This window comes from Stenella coeruleoalba, assembly GCF_951394435.1.
Source record: "Stenella coeruleoalba genome assembly, chromosome: 7".
Taxonomy (NCBI): domain Eukaryota; kingdom Metazoa; phylum Chordata; class Mammalia; order Artiodactyla; family Delphinidae; genus Stenella; species Stenella coeruleoalba.
In genome coordinates, this window is record NC_137153.1 from 80,309,403 (window position 1) to 80,321,970 (window position 12,568).

General features: G+C 33.3%; 1 protein-coding gene across 6 annotated transcripts in view; it reads left to right on the forward strand.

The window, feature by feature from the left end:
- VPS13A (vacuolar protein sorting 13 homolog A) overlaps positions 1-12,568 on the forward strand; it is a 244,162-nt gene that overhangs the window by 157,122 nt on the left and 74,472 nt on the right. For all 6 annotated transcript variants that reach the window (XM_079927399.1, XM_079927403.1, XM_079927398.1 and 3 more), the window contains 6 exons: positions 438-794; positions 1,946-2,047; positions 3,360-3,518; positions 3,694-3,949; positions 5,295-5,455; positions 10,373-10,476. In XM_079927399.1, the coding sequence (XP_079783525.1) occupies positions 438-794; positions 1,946-2,047; positions 3,360-3,518; positions 3,694-3,949; positions 5,295-5,455; positions 10,373-10,476 (1,139 nt within the window). The remainder of the gene's footprint in view (positions 1-437; positions 795-1,945; positions 2,048-3,359; positions 3,519-3,693; positions 3,950-5,294; positions 5,456-10,372; positions 10,477-12,568) is intronic.

A 12,568-nucleotide genomic window follows, 5' to 3' on the forward strand; every position in this document is an offset into this window, starting at 1 on the left:
TCAGTGCCCTTTTGAAAAAATTAATGAAACTTAGAAATAAGCAATTATTATAGCAACTCTTTTGTTAAATAAGCAAAAAAAAAACTATTTTTGAAAAACTTCTATGACACGTAATTTTAAAATGATATTTAATACATATTTTATAATGAATGTTTTCATATATTTTGTTATTGGCAGTTGACTGCTTCTGTAGTTAACATCCTTATAGTATGGTTGATCCGTTTAATATCGACATATAAATATTTTAACTATTGAAATTAGTTATGATAATCAAAAAACTTTTTTGTGGGCAGCAATTGCATCTACTATTTCTTGGTAGTAAGGTTAGTTCAATATTAATTCCTCTTGATCCTTTACAAATATATTTAATGTTTTTTGAAGTGTGTATTTTTTGAAAGTGGTTTATGTAGATTTTTTAATTAAATTTTTCCCCTTAGGTTTCACCAGTTATCATAAACACTGTGATTACCATAACTTCAGCACTTTATACAGCTAAGGAAACCATCCCACAAGAAACTGCTTCTTCTACAGCACATTTATGGGAAAAGAAGGATACAAAGAATTTAAAAATGTGGTTTCTTGAAGAACCAAATGAAGTTGAAAAAATAGCTTCCCCAACTGAATTGGTACCCAAAGGAGAGATAATAAGAATGAACATTGATTCTATTTTTCTAGTTCTTGGGGCTGGAATTGGTCATCGAACAGTACCTATGCTTTTGGCAAAGTCACGTTTCTCAGGGGAAGGCAAAAACTGGAGTTCCCTAATAAATCTCCACTGTCAGCTTGAGCTAGAAGTAAGCATATGTAGTATTTTTCCAGATTTTATAACAAATAATGCTATACATGGACTATTTGGGGACTCTTACTTAAACATTTAAATTAAATTTATCCTAAGTATGATGTTGGTTCACAAAACTTTTGGAAGAAAGTGTACAAATTTATGCCCTTGATATAGTTGTTTTTATGTGTATGTTACTTTTAGAGTACATGTCCATATTAAGTTTATATTTCAACTGGTTTCATTCATCTTAAAGTTGATGATATTAATAGATAGTTTTGAGTAGATGAAAAATTCTTAATTTTAAGAATTAAATTGAATATCCTTTTTCCTTTAAAATGATAATAGACTATTTCTTAATCTCTTCTAAGATAGTAATATAAAGAATGAGAAAAATATGCCTTATACTTTTATATAACGCAGAATCTTTATAATGTAGTGAGACTCCACCAAGGTCTTTCAGATTTTTGTGAGAGTCCTTTAGTTATATGGAAGATATTTGCTTTGAACCAACATATATTTTGCTTCAGAATTTATCTACATAGAATCATCCCAGAGATATTTTGCTTTAAATTATTAATTGAGTTGATGTCAAGTAGAAACTAATCTGATACTCTACCTAAGTCAGTAAATATGAAAATTTATAAGCTCCTATAACATTTGTGTTGATACAGAGTTATATGCTAATAGAGGTGGAACTGACAGACTAGATTTCAACTTTCCAAATTTTAGCTAGAATTATCTGTATTTTGCAGAGGATTTGATCTAGGATGTCCAAGAAGTTCAGAGAATTCAAATAAGTGCATACTCATTGAATCATATGTTACTTGCCTCAAGGGCTTTCGAAAAGTCAGTGGAGGTAGACAGATATGTTTAAAAAATGTCAGTAGTGTTTGATAGATGAACACAGCTTTCGATGTTAAGCCCAGCCTGAAAGTCAAGGAAAGATACCTAAAAGAGAGTTTTTTTCTGGATTAAATTGTGAAGACTAGACCACGAAGTTAGCCAAGTGAGGAGAGCATGAGGAAACTAATGAATGGCATGTAGACGGTTTTCACATGGAAGAAATAGCACAGCCAAAAGGAATGCTGGTGGGAAACAGCATGGAAGATCATTTTAGAACATATCAGAGTGCCTTATTTAAAAAATTAAAAATTCTCTCTCTAGGTACATTATTACAATGAAATGTTTGGTGTGTGGGAACCTTTGCTTGAACCCTTAGAAATTGATCAGACTGAGGATTTTAGACCATGGAATCTTGGAATCAAGGTATTTTTGAAGTCTGAAAATTTTTTTCAAATATTGAGGATGTCCACATTACACATACTTTAATCGCAACAGAGTTCAGGTATCTCATTATGAGCCTTTCCACATGCTTCCTTGTTTGACCTCTGAATGTAATTTTCAAACCCAAGGCCACTGCCTCATGGGCTTCTAATACAAATAATTATGTAGCATTTATTATGCACTAGACATTGTTCTAAATAATCTACTTTTGCTTTAACCCTTACAACAAACCTCTGAAGAATATACAGTTTTAAACTTCATTTTAACATGTGATGGGACTGAAACTGTGGAAGTTAAAGGACTTCCATAAAGCAATAATACCTTTAAATTGGAAGAGGTGGAATTAAATACTGGCTTCAGAGTCCCCACACATAACCGTCATGTTAAAATATCGCCAGCATTTTCTTGAAGGTTGTTGTCTATCCCAAGTTTTCTTTGATCTCTGAAGGGTGTATATATAGAAGAAAATATAATATTATTTGTTTGAAATATAGTGTGCATTTATGTAATCATACGAATCAGGACCTTTAGATGGATGAAATTGTGCTTCTGAAGCAAGAGACTGCAGCATTCCTAGCATACCTCCTCCCTAATAATGATTCAGTCAACCTGCAGACAAATGTTCAGTGGTTTAAAGCCAGTTAAAGGAACAGTAAAGGTGACTAGCTTGGCATGTCCAGCTTTTTGTATTAAACCAGGACTTTTGATTTTCCACATATTTCAGATAAAAGATTTGGATAAAGGAACTTATTTGGCGGTTGTTAGGTCAGGATACACATAGGCAGTAGACCTGTGAGTTCTAAAAAGAGGTAGGTGGTATTGATTCACATGAGCCCTAGGTCCTAGTGGCACTGTTCTGCAACTATTGTTGGACTTTTTAAGTCCCTAGGTTTCTGTTCTTTATTTATAGCATTTATAGCACCAGTAGATTAAACGACTTTTCTTGCCCTGAATTTCCACATGCTATGATGTATGGGCTTCTAATTTTCATTCAGATGCTCCATGCATTTAGTAATTTTAGGGGTTATTTTCCCTTCTAAATTGTGCCTGCCATTTTAGTATAACTGAGGAGGAGGAGAGTTTTTCTTCCAATACTGCTTCTATCCAATGCGACCTTAGTTGGCTGATGTCCAAGTAATTCCAAGTAAGGCAGTGGAACTGATAAAATGTATTGCTCTCTCTAATGCTGTCATTGGAATTTGTCTAATGTTTGCTTTTCCTTTGCAAAATGAGTTATGTTGTGCTCCTAGGAACAAATTTTTCTCATATTTCTACAATTTATATTTTATTTTAGATGAAAAAGAAAGCCAAAAAGGCCATTGTTGAGTCAAGTACTGAAGAAGAAAATTACAAGGTACCAGAATATAAAACTGTCATCACTTTCCATTCAAAAGACCAACTAAACATTACATTATCCAAATGTGGCCTTGTAATGTTAAATAATTTAGTCAAGGTAAGAAAAGTAACTTGAAACTTTAAACATTGGTGTACTAGTCTGAGTTAACCCTTTTCTTTTATTGAACAAGAAGTTTTTGTTAACTTAGTTATTTGTCATATGTCCATTAGTGTTCTGCTTGTCGTTTAGTTTTCTACATTTTCTTTTATTTATGATAACCCTTTCTTATTAGGCATTTACAGAAGCTGCCACTGGATCTTCAGCTGCCTTCATAAGGGATCTAGCACCATTTATGATTTTAAATTCTCTTGGACTTAGTATCTCTGTTTCACCAAGTGACTCTTTTAGTGTGCTCAGCGTACCTATGGCAAAATCATATGAATTGAAAAATGAGGAGAGTTTAAGTATGGATTATATGCGAACTAAAGACAATGATCATTTCAATGCAATGACCAGCCTAAGCAGCAAATTCTTCTTCATTCTTCTTAGTAAGTGATAAATTACCTTCCTGGGGCTTTAATTTCTTTTAAGTTACATTTTATATCCCATTTTACTCATTTGTGGTATCTCACAGGTTTTTTATCTCCTTTCTAATATTTTGCAAATTTCATTATTTCCTTTGCAGGGCTTTGCTTGCTGTTGTCACTTTATCTTTGTATTTCAAATTCTGACTTTCTTTGGCCACTGCTTTATTTAGAGTATGGTAATTTACTACTTTATGTTTTGGAGAGGAAAATTATTAAATCTCATCCTCAGTCAGCATTTACAGACTTAGCTATAGGTGGTTGTTTTAATCACTTTTAGTATAACTCAGTAGAATTGCACCAGTTTTGCAACTGAACGAATTCAGAATAAGGTTTGAATTCATGAAATGGCACAGGGTAATGGTTTTGGGGTTTGTAAATGGTTTTTGTGTTCTGCCTATTGAGGTAGAGGTTTTTTTCCTTTGTCCTTTATGTTTCCCAGAAGTTTTTCATTTTCATGAGAGGTGAAAGTAAATACATTTTTAAATTATCATAGTATATAGTCATTGTGAAGTTAAATATTAAATAGTCCCAAAGCCTCACTGACACCACTTTCTGACACTCTGACATTTAAGTAGTTATGGAAGGGAGGATATTAGAAAGGTTAATTAGACATGGAGGAGGGGTACTAAAACTGATAGCTAATACTTTTTCCTAGTCAGGAAATGATTCATAACAGTGGCTAGGTTTCAGATGTTGTCCCAGCATTGTCCATGAATTATTCTCATCAGTTTTACCTCTGTTTGTTTTTAAACTGACATTCTTATGGGATAGTAGGGAAGAAGGTTATATAAATAGATAATTCACCCCAATACAATATATGTATATATATATATTAGATAAAACTGTAAAATTTTAATCAAACCTTAGATATCACAAAGTGTCACAGGTTGGTGGAAAAACTTAAAAACTGAAAAATTGCAGCTACTTGGTAGTTGCCAATGACTGCCTGAATGTATTAGGCTCTGGTTATTACGACAGCAAACCAGAGAACAGTGTTCTTGTATTTTCTAGTAATTTCTCTCATCAGTCAGTTATTTTTAAAAGGTTATGTTGTTGTCTTAGGTTAAACTACTGAATGAGATTTCTTTTTCAATTAAAAACTTTTTTTGGTAAAATGCTTTGAAGGTTTTAAATGAATGATGTAGGTATGTATTGTGGATTCTTAAAATATCCCTTTGTGTAGCTTTCAGTGATAATTATTCATAAGTTTAAGAAATCATCTGATGTTTCTGGTTTAAAATGTCTACTTAAAATTAATATATGATGAATTATAATAAAAACTTTCAAACATGTATATTTAATTTAGCACCAGCTAACCACTCTACTGCTGATAAAATCCCTTTAACAAAAGTGGGACAACGACTGTACACTGTAAGACACAGAGAGTCTGGAGTTGAAAGATCTATTGTTTGTCAAATTGATGCAGTGGAAGGAAGTAAGAAGGTAACAATTCGCTCCCCAGTGCAGGTACGGAATGATTCATTTTTTTGTGAGGTCATATTGTGTATATTTGTATGCTAATTAAAAAAAAAAACTAAAGCAAATTACTACCAAAAGAATACAAACTGTAATAGAAATATAGCTAATAGCAAAAAGAATAATCATTATCAGTAATTATACTACTGTAATACAAGCAGTTGTAGGAATATTTTGTAAATGTTTTTGGAATATTATTTTGTAAAAAAACAAAAACCAAAAAAGTCAATATTTTGTTTTAGCTCTTTGTAGTATGTATTTATTCTTTCGTTTCAATTAGAGAATACAGTGAGAGAAATTTGTACACCTTTATTGAGGTAAAATTGATGTACAATAAACTGCATTTATTTAAAGTTGATGAATTTTGACAAAAAATACACATATGAACCTTCATCGCAATCAAAGTAATAAACATACTTATCACCCCAAAAAGTTTCCTCATCCCCTGTCTCCCCATTCCCATGCATCCACTTATATGTTCTTGTGGTGCGTTAGTTACACAATATAGAATTTTATGTAAATGAATGAAGTACAGAATGGAGTCTGGCTTCTTTCACTCAGGATAATTTTGTATGTGTCAACTTTTGTGTATTAATGTTGTTGCATGCAGTTACATGTTGTTGAGTAGTAATCTGTTCTATGTATATACCACATGCCATTTTTAATGAATTTTTGTATATGCTATAAAGTGAGGGTTGAGGTTCATTTTCTTCCGCTTGTCTATTCATTTGTTCTGACCAGGATTATCCTTTTTCCATTAAATTGCCTTGACACTTTTGTCAAAAATAAATTGACCATATCTCCATATCTGTGTGTGTTTATGTCTGAGGTCTCTAATCTGTTTCATTGATCTATTTATGTCAGTACCACACTGTCTTGATTACTACTTTATCCTCAGTCTTGAAATCAGGTAGTACAAGTTGTACCACTTTGTTCTTTTTTAAAGTTGTTTTGGCTAGCCTAAGTCCTTTCCATTTCCATTTAAATTTTAGACTTCAAGTTTTCAATTTTTATTTAGAAATTTTGATTAAGTTGGCATTTTTAATATTAATTTTTGATTTTTTCTTGCTAGTAGAAATACATTTGGTTTTTGTATTAACTTGTATTATGCAACCTTACTAGATATATTTATTCTAGTAGCTTTTTTATAGATAGAGATAGTTATGATGTCTGCAGATAAAAATATTTTTACTTCTTCCTTTCCAATCTGATGTTTATTGTCTTTTTTTTTTTTTTTTTTGCGGTACGTGGGCCTCTCACTGCTGTGGCCTCTCCCGTTGCAGAGCACAGGCTCCAGACGCGCAGGCTCAGCGGCCATGGCTCACAGGCCCAGCCGCTCCGCGGCACGTGGGATCTTCCCAGACCGGGGCACGAACCCATGTCCCCTGCATCGGCAGGCGGACTCTCAACCACTGCGCCACCAGGGAAGCCCTATTTTCTTTTCTCGTTTATTGCACTGGATAGAATCTCCGGTACAATTTGAATAGAAATTATGAAAGTGGATGTTTTTATCTTGTTCTCAATCTTAGGGGAAAAGTATTCAGTCTTTGACCATTTAGTATATTTTGAGTTGTTTTTTTTGTTGTTGTTGTTCATGATCCCTCTGTTCGTAGTTTACTGAGAGTTTTTAAATCAGAAATGAATGTTGCATTTTGTCAAATGATTTTCTCTGTTTATCGAGAGGATCTTTTAAAAAAATTGTTAATATGATGAATTACATTGATTTTTAATTATTATATTAAATAATGATTGACTTTTAAATGTTAAATGAACCTTGCATTCCCAGGATAAACCTCATTTGGTTTTGAAGTATTAACCTTTTAATATATTGTTGGATTGATTTGCTAAATTCACGTTTATAATTTTTGCATTTATGTTCATGAGGGGTGTTGGTATAGAGTTTTCTTGTAATGTTTTTCTTAAGTTTTTAAACGACAGTTTCACTTTAAGGGCTATTCATATTATCTGTCACTTCTTGAGTGAGCTCTTCTAGTAATTTTGTCTTTAATGAAATTTGTCAGTGAACTATTTTTGCTTTTACTTCACTTTTCTTTTCACAGGGTGTAGAAATTTAGATTGACAGTTATTTTTTCCATACTTTTAGGATGTCATTTCACTATCAACTCTATTACATTGTTTCTGACCAGAGTCTGCTGTTATTCTTAACCTTTGTTCTATGAAATGTGTGATTTTATTTTTATATACTTTTAAGTTTCTTCCCTTTATTACTGGTTTTAAGAAATTTGGTTGAGATGAATCCTACATGTTTCTTGTACTTGAGTCTTTTAAGCTTCTTGACTCTGTGGATTTATAGTTTTCATCAACTTTAGAAAACAATGTTGCCATTGTTTCTTCAAATATTTTTTTCTGTCTTCCCCCTCTCTTCTCTTCTTCAAGTAGGTATATATTAGAGTGTTTAAACTTATGCTGTCTGATGCTCTGTTCACTTTTTCTTTCAGCTTCCCCTGACCCCCATGTTTCTGTTTCAATAGTTTCTATTATTATGTCTTTAAGTTCACTTTTCAATGTCTAATCTGTTCTTAATCTCATCCAATGTATTTTTATGTCTAGAAGTTCAACTTGCATTTTTATTTACATTTTCCATGTCTTTTTATATATCCGCAGCTTTCCCCTAACTTTTGAACATATCAAGTATAGTTATATAAATGTTTTAATATCCTTGTCTACTAATTCTGTCATGTGTTTCATTTCTGATTTGTTTCATTTTATTCATTTTTTAATGGGTCATTTTAAAATTCTTTTTGTGTGTCCAGTAATTTTTTTACCAGTTGCTTAAAATTGTGAATTTTACCTCGTCAGGTGCTTTAGATGTATTTGTACCCCTTTATGTATTCTTGAACTTAATTCTCCAACACAGTTATGTTAGTTGGAAAGTGATCCTTTCATTGCTTGTTTTAAAACTTCTTAGGTGAGACTCAAGTAGCCCGTAGCCTAGGGTTAATTTTGCCCCACTAGTAAAGCACTGTAACCAATACCCTTTGTACTAAACAAGATTTTACCACTTTGGTTGGTTAGAAAAGGAACTGTGTGTCAGCACCAGAGATTGTTCTGCCTGCGGCTTTCAGATGGATCTTTACTGAGCCTTAGACAGTGTACTGATGTGCATGTGCCAGACGGTACTGTACTGAAGTCTTTGGAACAGGGGGCACTCTTAAAGTCTCAGGAGTTACCTCTCTGTAACTCTCACCTCTCCATGCAGCTGTCTTCTCTCTCATGTAATGTGCTGTTAGAGTAAGCCTCATTGGCTTTCCCACATTCTAATATCTATCTCTTCAACTCAGACTGGGCTCTGTTTGACTTCTCCTTCTCCACACAGTAATCCAGAAACTCTCCAGGTAGTAAGATGAGGTGACAATCTTAGGGCTTATCTTGGTGGAGTTTTCTTTCTTTCTCCCTCCCTCCCTCCCTTCCTTCCTTCCTTCCTTCCTTCCTTCCTTCCTTCCTTCCTTCCTTCCTTCCTTCCTCTCTCTCTCTCTCTCTCCCCTCCCCTTCTCTCTCCCCCTCCCTCTCTCCCCCCCTTTCTTTCTTTTCTCTCCCTCTTTCTCTCTCTCTAGCCCTCCCTCCCTTCCCTTCTCTTCCCTTCCTCTCCCCCTTTCTTTCCTTCTTTCTTTCCCTCCCTCCCTCCCTCCCTCCCTTCCTTTCCTTCCTTTCCTTCCTTTCCTTCCTTCCTGTGCCACCTTTTTGTCCATTACTTCATGTGTATTTTTTTTCCCTGGTGTTTTGGTTGTTTATATTGGGAAGTTATATCTGGTCTCTATTTTTCCATCAGGGCTGAAAACAGAGGTTCCTTCTCTTTCATTTTTGATTTATGATGAACTGTATTAAAAGATGACAGGGCTTCCTGGTGGCACAGTGGTTGAGAGTCCGCCTGCTGATGCAGGGGACATGGGTTCGTGCCCCGGTCCGGGAAGATCCCACATGCCGCGGAGCGGCTGCTCATGAGCCATGGCCGCTGAGCCTCCGCGTCCGGAGCCTGTGCTCCGCAACGGGAGAGGCCACAACAGTGAGACGCCTGCATACCGCTAAAAAAAAATAAAATAAAATAAAAGATGACAATTGGGCTGCGTCATTATCGTAGATTACTTTTGAATTTTATTAAATAGTAAAACATTAATGTTAAATTTCTTATAGGTACTTTCATAGAAATGAAAATATATGTCTCTTCTTTTAAATTGGTAGAGCAGTTTATCTAGAAATAAAATATAGTGTAGTTAAGTTTATATATTTATCAGTTCTTAGTTTGCACTCAGTATGTTTTATATTTTGGTATGATTTTTAAAATATAAAGATTTTAGTAAGATATAGAAAGAATACAAGAAAATGGTGTTACTAACCAGTTTGTTTTTGTCTATCCCAAAGATAAATATAAACGGAGGTTTATCTCATAATGTGTGTTAATCAAAATAATGTTAATCTTTTACATCACTGTTGTATGCTACTCAGTGGGTGAGCTATTCCCTACACACTCTTTGATTCAATGAGTAGCATACAACAGTGATGTAAAAAGGTAGACATTTGCCAGCCAGTGGCTTGGTTTTCACTTTTATCATATAGACATCTAAAACTTGGATATAATATTTTTCCTATTAATTTTTTCTACTATTTTTGTCTAAACGAAAAGTTATTCCTTATATCAAGTTCAAGAAGATGTTATTTTCTTCTAAGATTTTTAAAGTTTTGTTTTTGAGATTCTTTTTCTCTAAAACTAGAAACTTTCCTTGTAATTTTTAGCAAAGATAATTGCATGTTTGGATTTTTTTTTCTAATTTATATGAGCAAGATAAATATTGCCTGATAATTCCTTTGCTGGGATATTTAGATGGAATATTTTTTAAATGTCTTTAGATTCTTAGATTAATGATACTAAATGTTACTTTTCTTTCCCAGATTAGAAATCATTTTTCAATACCACTTTATGTTTATGGAGGGGACACCTTATTGGGAACGGCTTCACCTGGAAGTGAATTTAACATACCATTAGCATCTTACCGGTGATTTTTTTCTTTATCCTTTTGTTTGCCCTAAGGTCTCTTATACAGTTTTTAGTTTCTGATTTAGTAGTGATATCTATCTTTAAGTTATCAAACCATGATCAAATTTATCTTGTTAATATCTCATCTAACTTATTTAAGTTTCGGCACTCTTAGAAGATTTTTTTAAAGAAATATTATTTAACTTAATGTATATAATGTATATCCTATAAATTATCTATGCTTTCACTAGTAAATATAAATTACATGCTTGCAATATAACTATCATGGCCATAGTCGTATATATTTATGATTTTTAAAAAATTTCTTACTGAGCATGAGTGGTGGCTTCTAGATTTATTTACACTATTATGAAGTGATTTTTACTTTTCTAGGGTTTTATGATAGAATTTTTAAGAAATTTCTTTAGAAAATGTAAAATATTTTATCTTTTAATCTACATATTTATCTATTAATTGTTCATTGATAGAATTGTAATGTAAATAGAGGTAGACAGTTGATCCTTCAACAACATGTGGGTTAGAGGTGCTGACGCCCATGTAGTCAAAAATATACATTCAGTTGTCCCTCAGTATCCATAGAGGATTGTTTCCAGGACCCACTGCAGATACCAGAATCCTTGGGTGCTCAAGTGCCATAGTCAGTCCTCCACACCTCTATTTCCACATCCATGGATTCAACCAACTGCTAGTCATCAAGTACTTTATTTGCTGAAAAATGTCTGCTTATGAATGGACCCGTGTAGTTCAAACCCGTGTTGTTCAAGGGTCAGCTGTATAGTACATATAAAATCTTTTATGTATTAAGATAGGACTATTAAAATTGTAACAGTACTAATGATGGGCTAGTTTCTTAATCATAGGCTTAATATTACAAACAAGTAATATTATTATTTAGGATATTTAATCTGGAATTGAAGATAATCTCTTTTAGGGAGATTAAGCTCTCTTGGAGAATAAAAACTTCCTCAGAATAAGCATCATAGCTTGCTAAGTACCATTTCACAACACACTCTAGACATGGACCTTTAGACCTATGCTACAAAAGGATGGAGGCAAAATTACAAGCAGTGCTAAAATATTCCTTACCTCTATTTATTCTGCCCCATACGTAGGAGTTCAAGATTGGGTCCCTAATGCTTAGAAGACAGCCTAGCAGTTTTAGGCACATATTTTCAGAGAGTAGACCTGCTCACCTTAATGAGTGTTTTATTGCCTAGACCTTCTAACTCTAATGAGTTTTATTGCTTAGTTCAGACTTGCTGAGGGAAAGAGTTATGTTGTCTAGAGAACAACCACAAAATAGTTGTTTATAGTATCTGACCTTGTTCTAGAGAGGATTTGGGGTGGGTTATAAGAGTAGATTAAAAAGTAGCATGTAAGATATGTTCAAAAGTTTCTGTGAGGAAATCCATTTTGTCCTTGGATAATAAAAGTTAATGACACTCTGCTTTATTTTTAGTAAATATTACTATATATTTTGTGTTTCTGTCCATAGAAGAGAAAAGTTAGGCCATTAGAGTATCTTTACACTTTTTTGTTCAAGGCTAAATATTTGTTACATGAAAGTTAATCTATCTTAATTAGAATTATTAATGACTGACTAGCTTGGATTTCACATTAGATATTCTTCTAATCTAATGCTTAGATATAGATACTCATATTTAAGATGTGAGGTCTTAAATTAACAAATGGATATCATTCTGTAGAATTTAGGTATACTTATTCTTAAGTTTAATTCATTTAACAAGTATTTACCAAGTGTTTTGTTGTGTGGAAGGCACTACTGTAGGATGCCAAGAGGAATTGGCATGGCTATTCTGCTTGAGAGATTGATATATAGGTACAGAAAGTAGAAAACAATGGGTTGTTGAGAATCACAGAAAAAGTTTTAGTTGCAGAAAACTATGAAAAGGAAAGAAGGGATTAATGATTAACTCCTGAGAGACGTACATGAATTGTAGTTAAAATATAATAATGTGGAGATTAGTGGGGAAGGGCAATCTTAAATGGAAGGAATTGCATAACAAAGATAAGGAGGCATGAATGCACAGGATTTGTACAGGTCTATAAAAGACTAGGGGTTTGCCTGG